The sequence below is a fragment of the Dendrobates tinctorius genome, unplaced genomic scaffold, assembly GCF_039654945.1.
Source record: "Dendrobates tinctorius isolate UK_male_01 unplaced genomic scaffold, ASM3965494v1 ptg000116l, whole genome shotgun sequence".
NCBI lineage: Eukaryota > Metazoa > Chordata > Amphibia > Anura > Dendrobatidae > Dendrobates > Dendrobates tinctorius.
In genome coordinates this window covers 21402168-21423004 of record NW_027361784.1, presented here as the reverse complement: position 1 = coordinate 21423004, position 20837 = coordinate 21402168, and the positions used below count along the sequence as shown (strand labels likewise).

Here is a 20837-nt window from a genome sequence, read left to right as displayed (position 1 = left end):
AGGGTCCCCATAGAACCTAGGCGGGTCTGCTGGGTCGTGCTCTTCATAGGCCAGGAGCTGACTGTAGAGGGCATTGGAGACGATGATTGGTTCAGAGGTCTCCACAATCGGAACCACGCAGGACGGAACAAATTCCTCTGGTTGCTCATACTGGCGGAACACAGGTTCATGACGCTCTGCGAGCGGAAGGACATGGGACTCAGCGGGGACCATGGCCTGTGCAAACTGTCACGCTTGCGCCTTGGCTGAATGGCGCGAGCCGGGGGTTGTGGCCCCACTGTGCCACAGACCAGACTACCCTGGAAGGGGCGTGACTGCGACAGCTACCTTGGTCTTCACTGGAGCCTCTGATGGTGAGGTCAGGCTTGTGCGGCAGGTAGCTGCCGGGTGCCACTCCAGGGTGGTGTCTGGCTGTGGCTGCTGATCCCACTCGGGAACAGGACACCTGGACAGGTGCGAGTGACAAGCAGGCTGAGACACTGGGCAAGCAGGCACGGCTTGGTACACTGGCAGGCAGGCACGGCTTGGAGGCACGGCTTGGAGACACTGGGCAAGCGGGCACGGCTTGGAGACACTGGGCAAGCGGGCACGGCTTGGAGACACTGGGCAAGCGGGCACGGCTTGGAGACACTGGGCAAGCGGGCACGGCTTGGAGACACTGGGCAAGCGGGCACGGCTTGAGAAGGAACAGGTAGGTACACACAGGAGGTGCAGGTATGCATGCAGGCAGGCAGGAGTGGAATATGAAGGAACAGGTTTGGACCTGTTCACACAGGAGGTGCAGGTACGGATGCAGGCAGGCAGGAGTGGAATATGAAGGAACGGGTTTGGACCTGTTCACACAGGAGGTGCAGGTATGGATGCAGGCAGGCAGGAGTGGAATATGAAGGAACAGGTTTGGACCTGTTCACACGGGAGGTGCAGGTGAAGACAGGAGTGGAGAGAGAAGCTGCAGAAAGAGGTTGTGCAGCGGCAGCAGGAGTAGAGCAAAGCTGAACCACAAGGTCTGTGGAGAGAAGCTGCATCAAGAGGTTCCGCAGCGACAGCAGGAATGGAGCAAAGCAGAACCACAAGGTCTGTGGAGAGAAGCTGCAGCAAGAGGTTCTGCAGCGGCAGCAGGACTGGAGCAAAGCAGAACCACAAGGTCTGTGGAGAGAAGCTGCAGCAAGGGGTTCTGCAGCAGCAGGACTGGAGCAAAGCAGAACCACAAGGTCTGTGGAGAGAAGCTGCAGCAAGAGGTTCTGCAGCGGCAGCAGGAGCCGTGCAGATGCACAGACAGGAAGGACACAAGGAAAAACACAGCAAGGAAGGGAGCCACGGACAAGGAGAAAGGGAGACTGATAGACAAAGGTAAGACTGAGTTCAGACAGAGACACAGACAAAGACACAAGGACCAAGACTCAAGGGCCAGGATATTCTGCCCCCTGGCAGGCGGACAAGGTACAAAGCGAGACAGAGTATTCCTACAGAGAAGGAGATACACAGAACAGGGCCTGGCTAGTTCAGCAGCAAGGAGCTAACTGAGTTTAGACATTGCACAGGCAATGTTTCAGTGGGAGTGGTGAAACTAAATAGTCAAGGGCTCCAGGTGATTGGTCAGGGACAGATTACCCAGGTACACCCAGACTGCATAAGAACCAGAGAGTTCAGGCGCCGCCCCCCTATACACACAGTCAGGAAACATGGAGAGCAAGCAGGAAAACAAGAGGCATAGCACATGGAGCTCAGGGCTGGCAACAGACAGATTTCACAGCATGGCTTGAAGCAGAAAGTAAGTTGGTGTGCGGGGGATGGGAGGCCATGCAGTGACGCCAGCAAGGTTGTTACAGATGTGTGGTGAGAACTTTGAACCCCCATGGGCTTCACAGAAGTTTATAACATAAAGCCATACAATTAAAAAATCATATTTTTTCCACAAAAATGATCTTTTCACCCTCAATTCTTATTTTTCCAAGGGTAACAGGACCGTAAAAGTTATTGTGCAATTTGTTCTGAGTACGCTGATACCCCACATGTGGGGGTAAACCACTATTTGGGCGCATGGCAGAGCTCGGAAGGGAAGCAGCGCCATTTGACGTTTTTGGCTGGAATTGAGATCGGACACCATGTCGCGTTTGGAAAACTCCTAATGTACCAAAACAGTGGAAACCCCCCACAAATGACACCATTTTGGAAACTAGACCCCCTAAGGAACTTATCTAGATGTGTGGTGAGCACTTTGACCCCCCCAGTGCTTCACAGAAGTTTATAATGCCCGGGCGTGAAAATAAATAATTCGTATTTTTTCCACAAACATGATCTTTTAGTCACCATTTTTTTATTTTCCCAAGGGTACCAGGAGAAATTGGACCCCAAAAGTTGTTGTCCAATTTGTCCTGAGTATGCTGATACCCCATATGTGGGAGAAAACTACTGTATGGGCACACGTCGGGGCTCGGAAGGGAAGTAGTGACGTTTTGGAATGCAGACTTTGATGGAATGGTCTGCGGGTGTCATGTTGCCTTTGGAGAGCCCCTAATGTACCTAAACAGTGGAAACCCCCCACAAATGACCCCATTTTGAAAACTAGACCCACTAAGGAACTTATCTAGATGTGAGGTGAGCACTTTGAACCCCCAAGGGCTTCACTGAAGTTTATAATGCCAGGGCATGAAAATAAAAAAATCGTATTTTTTCCAGAAACATGATCAATTAGTCCCCAATTTTTTCATTTTCCCAAGGGTAACAGGAGAAATTGGACCCCCAAAAGTTGTTGTCCAATTTGGCCTGAGTACGCTGACACCCCATATGTGGGAGAAAACTACTGTATGGACACACGTCGGGGCTCGGAAGGGAAGCAGTGACGTTTTGGAATGCAGACTTTGATGGAATGGTCTGCGGGTGTCATGTGCGTTTGGAGAGCCCCTGATGTACCTAAACTATTGAAACTCCCCACAAGTGACCCCATTTTGGACACTAGACCCCCCACGGAACTTATCTAGATGTGTGGTGAGCACTTTGAACCCCCAAGTGCTTCACAGAAGTTTATAACACTCGGACGTGAAAATAAAAAAATCATTTTTTTCCACAAAAATGATATTTTTGCCCCCCAATTTTTTATTTTCCTAAGGGTAACAGGAGAAATTGGACCCCAAAAATTGTTTTGCAATTTGTCCTGAGTAGGCTGATACCCTACATGTGGGGGTAAAACACTGTTTGGGCGCATGGCAGAGCTTGGAAGGGAAGGAGCACCATTTGACTTTTTCAACTCAGAATTGGCTGGAATTGAGATCAGATGCCATGTTGCATTTGGAGAGCCCCTGATGTGCCCAAACAGTGGAAACCCCCAATTATAACTCCAACCCTAACCTCAGCACACCCCTAACCCTAATCTGAGCCCTAACCCTAGCCCTAACCCTAAGGCTGTGTGCACACGCTGCGGATTTTGCTGCGGTTCCGCAGCGGTTTTGGCTGCTGCGGACCAGCAGCAGTTTCTGCTGCGGTGTACAGTACCATGATTCCCTAAGGGAATCAAAAACCGCAGTGCAGACGGTGCGGAATTTTGCGCGCGGATTATCTGCGGTTTTCAATCCGCAGAAAGAATTGACATGTCAATTCTTTCTGCGGATTCTCCTGCGGTTTGCCATCTCCTCTATTGAGGAGATGAAAAACCGCAGGACAAAACCGCAGAGCAATCCGCAGGTAAAACCGCAGGTCTTTTGACCTGCGGTTTCACCTGCAGATTTTACAAAATCCGCACGGATGAATCCGCACCTAATCCGCAGCGTGTGCACACAGCCTTACCCTAACGGGAAAATGGAGATAAATACTTTTTTTTTTAGTTTTATTATTTTTCCCTAACTAAGGGGGTGATAACGGGGGGTTTGACTTACTATTTATGGCGGTTTTTATGTTTGGCGGCTGTCACACGCTAAAAGACGCTTTTTATTGTAAAATTTTGCATCACCACATTTTGAGAGCTATAATTTTTCCGTATTTTGACCCACTGAGTCATGTGAGGTCTTATTTTTTGCGGGACGAGTTGACGTTTTTATTGGTACCATTTTCGGGCACGTGACATTTTTTGATCGCTTTTTATTCCTATTTTTGGGACGCAGAATGAACAAAAACCAGCGTTTCATGAATTTCTTTTGGGGGGGTGCATTTACACCGTTCCGCGTGCGGTAAAATTGATAAAGCGGTTTTATTCTTCGGGTCAGTACGGTTACAGCGATACCTCATTTAGGTCGGTTTTTTTATGTTTTTGTCGGTTTTATGCAATGAAAACTATTTTATATAAAAAATAATTATTTTTGCATCGCTTTATTCTGTGAGCTATAACTTTTTTATTTTTTCGCTGATGATGCTGTATGGTGGCTCGTTTTTTGCGGGACAAGATGACGTTTTCAGCGGTACCATGGATATTTATATGCGTCTTTTTGATCGCGCGTTATTACACTTTTTGTTTGGCGGTATGATAATAAATCATTATTTTCTGCTTCGTTTTTTATCTTTATTTTTTAAGGGGTTCCCTAAAGGGGTTAACTAATGGGACAGTTTTATAGGGCAGGTCGTTACGGACGCGGCGATACCTAATATGTGTACTTTTATTGTTTTTTTTTTTATTATTTTCAAAAAATGAATTTATTGGGGAATATTTTTTTTTTTTTTTTACTAATTTATTTGGCGATTTTTTTTAATTTATTTTTACATTTTTTTTTAAATTTTTTTTTTACTTTATTACATAGTCCCAGGTGGGACATCACTGTCCTGTGACAGATCGCTGACCTGTCACATCACAGATCACTGTGACAGATCAGCAATCTGTCACAGGCATTGAAGAAGACTTCCTCTTGCCTGCGCTTTGCCATCTTGGATTCGGGGGCCTGGAGGATAGGAGCCCCCCGCAGCAGCGCTGCACATTGCGCTGCCGTGGGGGGGCTCAGGGAAGCACGGAGGGAGCCCCCTCCCTGCCGATGCTTCCCTTTAACTCCCGGTACACCGCGATCATGTTTGATCGCGGTGTGCAAGGGGTTAACGTGTCGGGGGCGGTCCGTGACCGCCCCCCCTGACACATAGTGCCGGGTGTCAGCTGTGATAATCAGCTGACACCCGGCCGCGATCAGCGGCGCTCACCACGTGGGCGCCGCTGATCGCGGTAGACGTACTATCCCGTCCACGGTCATACGGGCCCGGGTACCGTGGACGGGATAGTACGTCGGATGTCAGGAAGGGGTTAAAAATATATAAAAAAAAAATATATATAAAAGTTAAAATCACCCCCCTTTTGCCCCATTCAAAATAAAACAATAAAAATAAAATCAAACATGCACATATTCAGTATCGCCGCGTTCAGAATCCCTCGATCTATAAATAAAAAAAGGGATTAACCTGATCGCTAAACGCGTAGTGAGATAAAAAAGTCAATAACGGGCGATCAAAAGAATGTATCTGCACCAAAATGGTATCATTAAAAACGTCAGCTCAGCACGCAAAAAATAAGCCCTTACCCAACCCGAGATCACGAAAAATGGAGACGCTACGGGTCTCGGAAAATGGCGCAATTTTTGTTTTCTTAGCAAAGTTTGGAATTTCTTTTTTCACCACTTAAAAAAGAACCTAGACATGTTTGGTGTCTATGAACTCGCAATGACCTGGAGAATCATAATGGCAGGTCAGTTTTAGTATTTAGTGAACCTAGCAAAAAAAAGTCAAACAATAAACAAGTGTGGGATTGCACTTTTTTTGCAATTTCACTGCGCTTGGAATTTTTTTCCCGTTTTCTAGTACACGACATGCTAAAACCAATGGTGTCGTTCAAAAGTACAACTCGTCCCGCCAAAAAATAAACCCTCACATGGCCATAATGACGGAAAAATAAAAAAGTTATGGCTCTGGGAAGAGGAGCGAAAAACGAAAACACCAAACTGAAAAAAGCTCCTGGGGTTAATGGTGTTGCAGCCTCTGTGGCCTTTCAGAAAAATTGTATATAGTGACCGACCATGTGACACTTAGATTGCGCACAGGGTGACGTCCTGTCACCAAGCATGGGACTTATGAAGGTAATAATTGCTTGCAGCTGACATTTTTAGGGTCTTCATCACAAAAGGGGTGAATACATACACACGTCAATTTTTAGTTATTTGATCTCATAAATTTAAATTATGCCAATATTTTTCTCACTTCACTATCAGACTATTTAGTGCCGAGACATCACACTCACAAATAGGATTACAAAAATATTTAAAGTAACAAAATAGGCAAAAAAAAAATCAAGGGGGTGCGAATATTTTCGTAAGCCACTGTACTCACATATAACATGGCATTCATTAGTGAATATTACATTTTCTATTTCTTCTGCATTACTGGCAGGTATTAGTTTTCCACCTTTACAGAAGTCATCTCCTAAATTAGCAAACGATGGTCCGAAAGGCAAAATAGAGAAGTCACCTTTGACAATCCTTGATAGGACATTACTCACGGATCGTTGACTCATATTATGCTGATTACTACCAATATAATCTTGAATGTTATCATCAGATTCAGCCTTGCAAAAGAAAAAAAAAAAAGAAGAAAAATGAACAAATCAGCCACATGACATTCCGGAATCGCTGCGAACTTGAGATTCAATACAATGGAGAACTTGAAGACTGGTAATCAGCCATCACGTGTTTTGTTCACAATGACAACTGTACTCTTCAGCTCGGCACTTGTCCGGCCAGGAATCGAGTAAACGCACAAGCCTTGCAATATTAGATAGAAAGGACACATTTTGAAGGAAGAAAAAAAAACAAACAATTTTTTTTTAGGCGAAGAACTTGTACAAGAACAGCTGAAATTAAATAATTTGGCAGAGTCAATAAAACGGGTACATTTTAGACGGTGTGAACTTGGGTTAGGTAGGATTATGGCACCATGGATCACAGCAGCTCCTAATTGATAACCAGGGCCTCTTCACACGTCAGTTTTTCTCGGATAGCACTCGCACCTATGATAGCCACACATTTGATTTGTTTTCCTCGGATCGAGTGGTCTGTGCAAAAGCCAAAATTAACCTAAGTGCGAGAACTAAATTTACCATTACAAGAGTATGGACCCATAAAAAAAAAAAACCCACAATAAAAGGGCATAATTTAAATGCCATCCGTGTGCTGTGTTTTTCGAGGACTGTTTGATAGGAGTGGCTTGACATAAATCCCATCAGTTTTTTTTTCATCCGAGAAAAACTGATGAAACTGACAATCTCCGTTAGAGCAGATGCAGACGACTGTGTACTCACTTATTCAAGAAAATTGAGTCGCTTATGCAAATGACACACTCATCAGAGTGTGATCCGATTTTCTCACTGTGATCTCTATTCTGCCAGTGCGTGGATATCAGACTGCACTTAGATGACATCCGAGTGCAGTTCAATGTTTTCCGTGCACTCACTGACTTGCATGGGCGAGTGCAATATCGAATCAAATGCGGAGGTTTTTCTTTCTAACCAGAGGAACCTGCAGAATGCCTTCCCCAAACTACGCTCACAAAGTTAGAAGCACACAATTTTGCAAAAAAAAAAAAAAAATGTAATAGTGACATTCTCCTGGCATTCACCAAAGCTAGACTTATCCATGAGTCTGCCAGATATAGAAGTGCGGCTCGTCCCTCTATATGTCCATATTTCTATATCGACATTGATACTGCAATACCAAGAAGGAAAAGTTGTGAAATTATGGAAATCACATTATGGATAAACATGGAAAATGATCTCCGAATGATGAAAAATCGAAACAAAGTTTTCAAAACATCTTGATTTATTCGGTATGGAGTCTGAGAGCCGCCATGCAGAAATCCCCACACTTACAGCTTGGCTGCCATTAGTGAGGTTATTAATAGCCATCTGAGGAAGGCTCTGCTGTGCTGATTGCACTTGGTAAAATCATCAAGATCCGCTGCTGGCAGCTCCTTTGTAAATGTCGAACAATGAAGGCCCAGATGGGAGATCCTGCAGCCATGGTAGTGCGTATAGGTAGCTCACAGTAGAACGAGTAACATGCCGCCTGTTGTTGTGCAGAAAAAAGGATCCTGGGACTCTTTCGCGTTCCATTGTGAAGGGCTTTCATGGCGCTGCCTATGTGGTCCCCAGACCAATTTCTGGCTTAACTCTTTAATGACCGGGCCAAATTTTTTAAATCTAACCAGTGTCACTTTATGAGATGATAACTCTGGAACGCTTCAACAAATCCCAGTGATTTTGGGACTGTTTTTTCGTGACACGTTATAATTTATAATAATGGTAAATTTAGGTTGATATATTTTGTGTTTACTTATTTTTATATCAGAAATTTGAAAAAGATGATAAAAAATTAGCAATTTTCAAACTTTTAATGATTATCCCTTTAATCCAGGCATATCATAGAAAAACCATAATAAATAACGTCTCATGTCTGCTTTACATCAGCACCATTTGTAAAATGTTCTTTTATTTTGTTAGCATTTTAGGAGTGTAGCAGCAATTTTTCATTTTTTAAAGGAAATTTACAAAATGCATTTTTTAGGGACCTATCCAGGTTTGAAGGGACTTTTGGGGTCCTATACATTGGAAACCCCCCAAAAGTGATATTATTTTAAAAATAGCATCCCTTGATATATTGAAAACTGCTGTCAGCTAGTTTATTAACCCTTGAGGTGCTTTTCAGGAATTAATGCAAAGTGACATGACAGGAATGAAAATGTGTACTTTTACCACCTAAATGCCACTAACTTCTGAACAGGTTACAACAGCCGTCAGACTCTAAGGCCGCTATTTGGTCGTGAATTGCCATGGCAAACATCAGGAACCCACAATCATGATCTAAGGACACCAACTGGGTTAAAGAGGAAGCCCCCACACTCTGTTAACCATTTATATGATGTAGTCAGTATTGACAGCAGCATCTAAGGGGCTAAACAGATACGGACGGTGTCAACACTGATCGTTGGTGATACAGCAAGTTGTCAGCTATAGTGTACAGCCGACAACTACTGTGTTGTCACCTGTCAGAGGATGCTATTCTTTTATATCTCAGGTCATTAAAAAGATGTATTGGTGGTTTTTAAGGGGTTAAGATAAAAGAAAGACTTATAGCTAAAGAGGACAGACCTTCAGTGCCATCTTAAGCACCATGATAACTTTTGAGAGGACTTCTGTGTGAAAACCACCCCCAGGAAGAAGCTAACGTGAAACGCGCGTCAGGGCTCCGTGCTGCACCAACAGGTCATTATTTATTTCCATAAGTTTCCCTCCTGTTTGCACTGCTTACTTGCACACTGCATTATTACTTGATCTCTAACCATGGTATTTGAACCTATATTGAGCACATGATACTTTAGCATGTTGGTGACAATAACTAGTTAATACCTGCTTATTTGCACACTGCAGTATTATTTGTTTCCTAGCTATGGTATTGAACCCATACTGAGCACTTTGGTACCTTTTATGTTTGGGACATCAATAAGCTAATAGAGCAGTTTAGTGCTATCACGTGAGTATCATTATCCTATAGCAAGGAATATATATGTTCAGGGCCCTCTAGGGTATTGACTTCAATGATTGATATTTGACAAATTGGTTTATGAGCCAGCCATATTTCCCTTGGAAAACCCTGGGCGTGTAGCATTTTTTTTATGTGATCCACACATTATCAAGTTTTACTATTCACTGTATGTAAATCTATGAGTCAACATTTTCTATTTAGAGTATAAAACTTATACAGTATTCATCTGGTGAGATATTATGCAGTTTTTTTGTATCTGTATCCCCGGTCTTTTAACATGTATTATACCATATATGTTCAATAAAGTATGTAAAATTGTTTCTAAATATTTGGCATTTGTTTCCACTTGTTTGTAGGTTGTAACCCAGACTTTTCTCCCATTGACTACATCTGGGACGCCATTGGTCGGTGATTACACAGGAGCTGCCAGCAGCGGATCTTGCTGATTTGCCCAAGTGCATTCAACGCAGCAGAACCTTCCTCAGATCACATTAATGACTTCATTTATAGGAGTCGAGGCTGTTTATGTGCGATAGGTGCCCATACTCCACACTGAATGTTTTGAAAATATTGTTTCTATATTTCCATAATTTACATATCAGTAACAGGACTATCTATCCTGTGATTTCCATAAGTTTACAACTTTTCCTTCCTGATGCGGCAATTTTGATATTGAATATATACACAGTGCCTTGAAAAAGTACTCATACTCTACTAACTGGTCGACATTTTTCCACGTTACACCCACAAACAAATGTATTTTATTTGAACTTTATGTGATATACTAACACAAAGCAGCAAATATGTTTGAAGTGACAAGGAAAAAATACATGGTTTTCTAATTAGTTTGAAAATATAAATCTGAAAATTGTGACGAGCATTTGTATTCACCCCCTGGAGTCGGATACCCCTAAATAAAATCCTGAGCGACCAATTGCCTCCAGAAACCACACAATTAGTAAATTGAGTGCATCTGTGTGTAATTTTTACTCAGTATAACTACAGCTGTTCTGTTAAGGCCAGCAAGCATATAGAAGGTGCTCTGGTCAGATGAGACCAAAGTGCAACATTTGGGCTAAATGCAAAATACTGTTTAGCGGAAAACTAACACTGCACATTACCCTGAAAACATCATCCCCACAGGCAAACATTGTGGTGATAGCTTTATACTGTAGGGATGATTTTCTTCAGCAGGGACAGAAAAGCTTGTCAGAGTTGATGGGAAGATAGATGGAGCTAAACAAAGGGAACTCCAGGGGAAAAACCTGTTAGAGGCTGCAAAAGACTTGAGGATAACATTTTGACTTTCCAGCGGGACAAATGACCCTAAAACCTACTGTACCACAAGAGCTACAATAGATGGTTTAGATCCATGCATTTTCATTTGTGTGAACGGCCCAGTCACAGTCAAGACCTAAACCCCATTGAAAATCTGCGGCAAGACTTGAAAATTATTGTACATGGACGTCTCCATCCAATCTCACTGAGCTAGAGTTAGTGTGCAAATAAGAATAGGCCAAAATGTCCCCTCTAGATGTGCAAAGCTGCTAGAGACATACCCCAAAAAAACTTGCAAAAGTAATTGAGGCAAAAAGGTAGTCCTACAAGTCTTGACCTAGGGGGGCTGAATACAAATGCATATCACTGTTTTTAGATTAATATTTTAGAAATATTTAGAAAACCAAGTATAATTTCTTTAACAATTTTCAAATAATTGCTATTTTGTGTTGGTACATCACACAAAATTCTAATAAAATACATTAAGATTTGTGAGTGTAACGTGAAAAACAAAAATTAGAAAACCTCAAGGGATATGAATACTTGTTCAAGGCACTGTACACACACGCTCGTGCACGCACACAAACAAACGTGTCCTCAAAGTGACCAGCAGCTGTATGAAGGACACCTGCTCTCCACAGAGGTCAACCATGTCTTTTGAAATCTGTCTTTTTTAGTTCTTATCCAAAAATGAATCAGCGGTAAGACAGAAAATGACTCAGTTAACGAGAACCACAAACGTGCACGTACCTGAAAATACTGATCAAGCTAAAATATTGATAGTAACCTGTTGTCCATTGATACGCCCACCGCTTCGAGTGTTCCTGCCTAACACACCATGGCTACGGATGTTGCTTTTCTAGTAATACTGCTTTGTTTTCCTTTCTAGTCATGTAACACCACCCGAGAAAGGAAGCCGCCTCAGCCTGCCTCACACAGACGAACGGCCTTTCTTGACCCAAGCTTGTAATAAGTTAGTGTTAACGAGAACTTAGACATTGTTTTCTTAAAAAAAATGTTTAATAGACATTGGGTTGTTAAAAAGGTTAAAGATGGCTCCGACTAGCGCTGACAAAGTCAAGATTTATTTTTCTGAAGACACTCCCTAAAAAAAAAGCTGGAAAGCCCACAAGCCCTTTTACCTAAAATTACTACAAAGTGGGCTCGGTGTTCTCATACAAAAAAAACTCTCAAACTTTGAGACAGAAGGCTTATCTACTCAAAAATAAAGACTATGTCCACACCGACGCCGTCTACAAACCACTGACTGCAACCACATCTACCTTGGTAGAGCACGTATTATTATTTTTTTTGTTGCAGCATTTTTTTGGCCATCTGTCATAGAAGTGGCAGCAAGATCACTCCGAGAGCGAAGGAGAACGGATAGAGCGGCCGCTGGCAGGGCTGTTGGAGAAGGGCGCTGCCTCCCGCTCTTTTTCTTTGCTTTCGTGCTTGTGTTTGTGCTTATGCTTGTGTTTGTGCTTCTTCTTCTTTTTCTTGTGGTCATGGTGATGATGGTGGTGGTGGTCACTGTGTTTGGACGAACTGGACTCTTTGATGAAAGACGATAATGGCGTCTGCGGGATAGCCATCATGTGCAAGTCCAAAGAAGATTGTTCCTTGCCTGTTTAATAAAAAAGGATGAGTGGTTATTGGGAATTTTTTGGAAGCAAAAAAGACAAAAAATAAAATTACAAACATGTGGGGTAGATGATTGGTAGAGTGCAATAGCAAGTTTAGGAAGAAATGTTTTTCTTTTCCGAAGTTTAAAAAAAAATGTATCTAAGGCTGGTTTCACATTTGCGTTTTTTAGCGCTGGAAAAAAACGCATACCTGCGCATGCGTTTATTCCCCTATATTTAACATGGGTGCGCATACCTGCGCGCTGGTAAGCGCATGTATGCGATTTTCATGCGCTGCGTTTTTTTGGGGTGTGCGTTGGTATTTTCCAGACGCAGCATGTTGCATTTTTTGGCCCTGCAAAAAAGCGCATGCGCACATATGCGCACGTTTTGCGCTAAAAATGGCCATTATAGCCTATGGATGCGCATATGTGCGCACTGGCATGCTCATGTATGCGTTTTTTTGCATATGCGTTTTTTTTTTTTAACCATGGAATTTAGGGGTTTGGGTTAGAGTTAGGGTTAGTTAAGGGGGTTTAGGGTTAGGGTTAGGGTTGGGGTTTGGGTCAGGGTTAAGTATGGTTTGGTTAAGGGTTAGGGTCAGGGTTAGGGTCAGGATTAGGGTTAAGTATGGTTTTGTTAAGGGTTAGGGTCAGGGTTAGGGTCAGGGTTAGGGTTGGGGTCAGGGTTAGGGTTAAGTATGGTTTTGTTAAGGGTTAGGGTCAGGATTAGGGTTAAGTATGGTTTTGTTAAGGGTTAGGGTCAGGGTTAGGGTCAGGGTTAGGGTCAGGGTTAAGTATGGTTTTGTTAAGGATTAGGGTCAGGGTTAGGGTTAAGTATGGTTTTGTTAAGGATTAGGGTCAGGGTTAGGGTCAGGATTAGGGTTAAGTATGGTTTTGTTAAGGGTTAGGGTCAGGGTTAGGGTCAGGATTAGGGTTAAGTATGGTTTGGTTAAGGGTTAGGGTCAGGGTTAGGGTCAGGGTTAAGTATGGTTTTGTTAAGGGTTAGGGTCAGGGTTAGGGTTAGGGTCAGGGTTAGGGTCAGGGTTAGGGTTAGGGATAGTTAGGGTTTAGGGTTTGGGTTAGGGTTAAGTATGATTTGGTTAAGGGTTAGGGTCAGGGTTAGGGTCAGGGTTAGGGTTAGGGTCAGGGTTAGGGTTAGTAAAGTCATGGTTTGGGTAGTGTGAGGGGCCACCTAAAAATGTTGGAAAAAAACGCAAATGCGGTAAAAACGCACTAAAAACGCATAAAAACGCTGCGTTTTTTTCATGCATGCTCATAAAAATGCTTGAAAAAAACGCAGCAGTTGTATGCTTATGTATGCGTTTTTTCAATGCGTTTTTTTGCGGGAAAAACGCGCTGCAAAAAAAAGCAAGTGTGAAACTAGCCTAAAAGAAAGAAAGTCATATTTGCTGTTCTTTACTGAGACAGCGTGGTCTCCAAGGAACAATATATCATATACACATGTTGTATAAAACTCAATGTATCCCCAGTAGTTGCTGAAATTATTCCTAATACAGGTTTTCTAGTCTGCCATAAATAAAGCCTAAAAAGTTGCTAGATGAAGACCTCATTTACATGACGATTGGCTACAAGCAAGACAAGCGACGGTCGTTTAGTTGCCCGTTTAGACAGGCCTGATTGGAATTCTCTGTGCACAGAATGGTCATCTATTACTACGGTCCATGGAGCCAGGTGACCGATGGGTCCCAATCCTGGCTTTCCCTCACGTATCCATTGTGCTCAGGTGACCGGAGGGTCCAAATCCTGACTACCCCAAATGTATCCATGGGTTTTGCAGAGAACAAAGATTCTTAAGCAAGCTTAATTTCATCTCACCAGACGAGCGAGTATTTTGTTTGTATATTGGGTGATTGCCAACAGGCAGATAGACGGGAAACGAGCGTTCTTAGGAATGCTTATTCCTGATTACGGGTCTATCTAAATGTGCCTTAACACAAGATGGCGACCCTCAGGATTCAAAGGGTTCGACAAGTGATGACAATTTTTCTTTACAAATATGCTGGATTGATTCCTCCCACTGTACATATTAAATGCGTTCATATGACTCAATCAGATGGAGAACAAGAGAGTCTTCTTTTTGTCTCTGCAAGTAAAAAAAAAAAGGGAAAAGTGCTCAATAGCTTGGAAGAGTTGACTAAGAGGCACGAGACACCTAGTCCTGTCCTGATAATCTCCTGCTGAGAAAACACAGATTTTAGTTAAACAGCAACAAACAGCCCAGTACGTGACACATCACTGGAATCAGGCCCCTACATCATGCTGCACTCAGATTACACAGCAAAAACTTACTGACAGATTCTCTTTAAGATATATGTCAGAAGCTTTTTAATGTATAAGATGTCCACTCATAGTATATACTCCCTAGATAGATGTATACAAGGTAAGTATAATCTCAGAATCTCTAGAGTATCGGATGCCGAACTAAAGGAATCGTTCTGCAAACAGTGACTGCTCCTCAAGGACCTTGAGGGTTTTAATGATCTAAGTTGCTGACTTTTTAATGAAATACAATGTTTTAGTTCCAGTTAGAACTCTAAACGTAAGCTAATAAACCAGATGGCCCGCGCTCTGATGAGTCATTTTATTTTCCGAACATATGATATTCATCACGCTGCTGGTAGTTCTTGTGTGGAGCTGGCAGACGTGGATTCATGCAGGCAGCACTGTGTTTCTATGACATAATTCAGCGTGTGCCGCGATTCATCGCTGCGGTGGTCAACGCTGTGAATCGGTCGCTGCGCTGCTGACAATCTTAGGAAAGTTCTTAGAATGGGGAGAAGATTCATTAGTCGTCAGTAATTTAATTTTGAGGGGTATGAAAGAAAAATTAAAAAACAAAACAAACAAAAGAACAACACAATTCTACTGCCTTTTTTTTCGTTATGTCCCTGACCTAAACAAAGTGCATATTACATGAATATGTCGCCTTGTGGGCACAGGGACAGCCAAGTAACCTATGATGGAGATATCACTTGTTAAAGTGGATCTGTCAACAGAATCCACATGACAAACAGCAGACATTACTAAAGTCGTTGCAAATTACTTGGACACGGCCTTTTTAAATGAAAAAAGTCCCCTTTGTAATAAAATAATAAAAAAAAAATAAATAAAATAAAATTTAAAAATAAATAAATAAAATATATATATACACACACACACATATATATATATATCTATCTAATATATAAAGCTCAATGTGTGTGTATGTATGTGTGTATGTCCGGGATTAGCATCCGCACCGTCGCAGCTACAGCCTCAAAATTTGGCACAGTCACACGTCTGGACCCCGAGAGCGTCATAGGCTATGTTGTGAGGCGAAATTTTAACCCCGCGCGTTCCAATTCACCAAACAATTTTGCTCCTATCTACATAATGGGGAAAAAGTGAAAGGAAAAGTGTTGGGAGGCAAATTGACAGCTGCCCCCGAGGTTCGCGTGACATTGTTACACCCCGTGAGCTCTGCAAAGTATCAGAACATCGGACAAGCTGAAGAAGCGATAATCCAGCCGCCAATTGTGCCTGCAGGACTCACGGGGTTAAACAATAACGTGAGCCACCTGAGTAGCGCCTATATGGGAGGTGAGTATATAGGGGTTTTATTTTTTACAAGGAGGACTATTACATTTTATGGGTTAAATCATTTATGGCCATTTTTGACCATCGGGACCAGGACTCACCTGTGATGTTTGCATTTTTTTTTTTTATTTTAAAATGTGAATTTTATGTACGATTTGTACATAAAAGGGTTTTTCGTTTTTTTTAAATGATTTTTCTTTTAGATTCTACATTTTTCACCGACCCTCTGACCGGTGGCTTATACGCTGCCGACTTTCACCTAGTGTTCGGATAGTTATAGTCTGCCCCAGTTCAGCTTTACCTTCCCTCTGATTTTTTTCATATATTTTTTTCTCATCTCCACTGAAGCGGTCATCTAATATTTCCCCATCTGGTCTCACTTTCCTGGAGTTTTCGGCTGAGGTCAGTGATGACCACGTGAGCCCCTTTTATGAAGTCCAGGTGTTTTCTCTAAGTCCTGAGCTTTGTCTGCGGCACTGAGCGGAGCCTAAATCACATATGTTATGTACAAAGGCGGCTCCTCTGGGGCGAACATGTGGTTTTGCAGGACCTTTGAACTGATCCTTCAGGTCTTCTTCCGAAAGGAAGCCTGTTCTTGAGTAAACTTTTTTCTTAACCACTTGATGACCTTTGCTTGAAAGGGTGGACAGAAAAAAAAACAGCAAGAAAAACCCAAACGCGATATGGAAAGTTTGAAGCTCAACAACAAAGCTTTGCAAGAAGAAGATTGGAAATGGATGCATTCTAGTTACAGAACCTATATACTATCACTAATATTTCCCTGCAACATAAGGGAAATAATATAAATAAACTTCCATGAGACAAAAGGGTTCTTTGGTTAAATTCACATTGAATGCACTATCTTTACAAGTTCCTATTTTGAATAGGCGTGTTCTGCAGTACCTGGGAGCGGCCTCTACACAATGAATAAAGCTGCACTGTGCAGCTCAGTTCCCTGTATTTACGTCCATCCACTGAAAGACCTTATAAGTGCTGATCGGTTGGGATGCCAGGTGTCAGACCCTTACCAATCTGATATTGATGACCCATCCTATGGATAGGTCCATCAGTATACACTGACCAAAATAAAAAACCCCTGTAAACCTGGCCTAAAGGTGAGACTTGGCCAAAACTCTGTGCAGCCTTTAGCCAGTACGGGTGTAGGAGTTTCAGTCGAGTTCAGCCAGAAGCCCTATTTGGTCTCCAAATTATATAACACTGGAGGAACCCTTTAAGAGCAGTAAACACCAGTATCTAGCTGCTGTTCAGAGTCTCTTTCTTCCGTTTCTATCGCTCCACAATGTCATGTGCATCGGGGTCGTTCTTGGAGGTAAACCTTCATTATCCCTTTGGAAACCATGAGAAGAACAACTGATTAATTTACTGTATTAATTAGGTTAGAACTAACCAGGTAGTGACAGCACACTTCTCTACAATGTTCTATTTCCTATACAAGAATATCTGATGAAAACCTGACGTGGGAAGACCAGTCGTTTCTCAAGTGGTTTTCTGGGCACAAGAAATATGAAAAAAAAAACAACTTATTTTCCCTGTAATGAGTATTCAACTCCACCCTTTTACTTTTATTTTTTAGTTCGCCTACAGCATGCATTTATTGTTTACACCCTTAAGTTCCCGGCAGCTATCCCTCTGTGCCTCTAAACTAAATTTCCCAAAAAGCAGTGTGCTGTAGCCTCTCTGAAAATTGTATCTGCCCTACAGCTCTCTCACTCCGACACTCAGTAACTGCCCAATACACCTGCAAAGCACCATCCTGAGACTCCTGGAGTGGACCCTCTGGGTCGTGGCACCAACCCTCCCAGGGCGAGCTGACCTAGTGAGGACCACCCCCTATACAGGGAGTGTCAGGGGCAAGCCCAAGGGGGTAAGGTACCACGACTGCTGGCACCAGGTGGCCGGCTCACAGGAGACACGAGTGTGAGTGTATGCAGGAACGTGCAAAGCGTGGACACAGAGGCACGCAGGGTACAGGACCAGTGTACAGAGGCACGGAGAGTACAGGAGAATACAAGGCGTGTACATGGGAGCGCACTAGATACAGGATAGTGCAAGGTGGGTACACGAGAACACGTATGGCGTACACAGACAAGCACGCGCGGGTGCGAGCAAAGCAGGGCGCGTGCAAGGGCACACGTCAGAGTACAGAGTTAGATAGAACGTGCACAGAGAAGTATGTCAGAGTGCAAGGCTAAGCAGAAGGTGTGCCAGGAGGCACAACAGAGTACAGGAATAGAGCATGTGCCAAGAAGCACAACAGAGCGCAAGTCAGAATACAGGAACAGAGCATGTGGCAGGAGGCACAACAAAGCACAAGTCAGAATACAGCAACCGAGCATGTGCCAGGAGGCACAACAGAGCACAAGGCAGAGGACCTGAATACAGCGCACAGCCAGGCAAGGACAAACCAGACCAAGCCAGGAAGCACAACAATAATCAGGCACCTCCCATAGGAAGAGGTAGCCGGTAGCCTGATATAGCACATGATCACCAGGACTTCCGGGTCAAGTCCTCCAATACTATAGAGAGGACAGGCCTGGAGGTAGAGCTGAGAAGAGTGCGCGTGCGCACAAAGAACATGGTGCAAACACGGAAAAGTACGAGAGGTGCGCGTGTGCACCCGAAGGGACCCCCGCAGCTGCCGCGGCTCCGGAAGAGGTGACGTCGGGACCAAGGTCCCGCCCCCAGGTGAGAGCGGCGTGACAACACCTATAAAGTCTCAAGATGGATAAATCACAGCAAACACAGTTTATGCTTCCTAATAATTCCTTCCACTTACCCTACTCTGTGCTATCCCAATGCTCTCCTGCTGTTTCAAAATTGCTGCATTTCTCAGAACTCATTATTTCCGCTCTTCTGGCTGAGATACTGTTACATTACATTTAATATATTGCTGTAGAGAAATGTAATCAAGCGCCCAGCATCACCCTCTCTGGCCACTACTGATAAGATCACTATTCTCTGTGGAGTCTGTATTGCTTCTGTAGCTTCTGCTTTCCCTCCCTGACTGCAAAACAGGGAGTGACAGGTATTGCCTCCTATTATATCACTATTCCCCCGCGCGCACTTCTCTGAGAGCTGCTGACTGCACTCCAGGGCTGGGCTTGACTGATGGGCTATGGTCCATTAAAGAAACCTGTGACTAACCAATGTTTAATGGAAAAGGTGGATGGCTTCTTTTAAGGGACAGAAAGGACTTAAAGGACTAGAGAATAACATTTTGACAGCATTTTACTACATGGTAACAGAGGGATAAAAATCGCTGCTGGTTTAGGAGATAACAGCTCAGAAGAGTTCGGAATTGTGAATTCAGAATGGCACAGGACATAAATTAGGATCAGACAGTTACAAAATTTTACATTACTTTGCAAAATATTTACACGTCAAAATATTAAAAGTAACATTAAAAGTATACACGTCCTTTCACAATAAACCTGTAGAATAGCACGGTCTTGCTAACCCTAATCACCCACAATAAGATAAAACTGCTTTTCACGCACAAAATGCCCATCGTTCATGCCAGTCTAATATTCCCAAGAACTGTCCCCGCTTCTCATGCTCTGTAACTTGTCATCAGCTCTGTTAGAGTTGGAGGGTTCTTATTCATCAGCATTCCACTGGCACAGTAGGTACTGGGACTTCCTTTCAATCACATCCCAACATGAATGGCCCAGAACTGAAAGATCGAATCTCGGTTATGTCTGTATATATTTTGAAATACAGGAGAACAGGAGAGCAGTGAAAGACCTACACTCACTTTCTGAAGAGAGACAAAGACCGCCCCCACTACCTGTAGAGACCCGACTATAGACCCATCCGCCCTTCTTTAAGAAAGACAAAAACCCGCCCCCACCTGTTATACAGAGACAAAACTCTGCCCCCATTTTGTCTATTGACTTCCTGTCAATAGACAAAGTCCCGTCCCACTTCCTGAGAGACAAAGACCTGCCATCACTTCCTGTAGAGAGTCCCACCCCAATTTAATTATTGTCAGCATTTCTGCTACTAGAGACAGACTAAACTTGACAGATTTTAAGTTGTAAGACAATATAATTTTTGCAGATTATCTATCCCGTTATCAAATGAGCTATAAGTTGTTGGAAGGTACCGAGACCACGTACACAGGGCAATTAAGGACAAATCCATGCTACCTGGGGTTGAGGGTCTTTCCAACATGTTTAAATGATGATATATGAAGGCTTGGCTATCATGTACGGTGTCCATGTCAATTTCTTCTTCTTCTTGTGAGTTTGCGAACTGAGAGGAAAAAAAAAAGAAAAAGTACTTAAAATATTATTCCATGAAAGGTGCTACACAGTCCTGTACTTACTAATGTATTGACTTAAGTGATGAGGTCACTGCCTCCTACAAGATCAACAGACTCTGGCCCTGCTGCAATCATTGACATTATGATTTCTTTTAAATCTATGTGTAATATGATTTTAGAGGGGGGGGGGCAGACATATGATATTTATTTTTGGCTGAAACTAAAACCAGTTAAGGAAGAGGTCAGGGATGTCACGTGGGCATTACTTTATTGAGTTTTCATTTGTTTTTACAAGGCAGGTACTTACCAACCTTCTTCAGGACTAGAAACCTCCCCCCCGAAAAAAAAACATTACTGCAAAACTCTAAGCTATTATTGATATAGATGATATGTGTGGTGTTGTATCAACAATAGAAGCATCATATCTTTGGGGTCACAAGGGTTCAGTGGGGGTCTCATCAGCGCCAATAAACAATGGGCAAAAAATAATGGACGGCCTAAATTTTTTATTGACCTATATGCAACAAACTTCAAAACATTCCTCAATCTAGTGCAA

The 20837-nt window shown here is 43.0% G+C and overlaps 1 protein-coding gene across 4 annotated transcripts in view; it reads right to left on the bottom strand.

Moving 5' to 3' along the window:
* Positions 1-11773: 11773 nt before the first annotated feature.
* Positions 11774-20837, bottom strand: part of TAF2 (TATA-box binding protein associated factor 2) — a 238472-nt gene continuing 229408 nt past the window's right edge. For all 4 annotated transcript variants that reach the window (XM_073590239.1, XM_073590238.1, XM_073590241.1 and 1 more), the window contains exons 25-26: positions 20166-20271; positions 11774-12399 (exon numbers count right to left, since the gene is read on the bottom strand). In XM_073590239.1, coding sequence (XP_073446340.1) covers positions 12134-12399; positions 20166-20271 — 372 coding nt within the window. In that variant the 3' untranslated portion in view covers positions 11774-12133. The remainder of the gene's footprint in view (positions 12400-20165; positions 20272-20837) is intronic.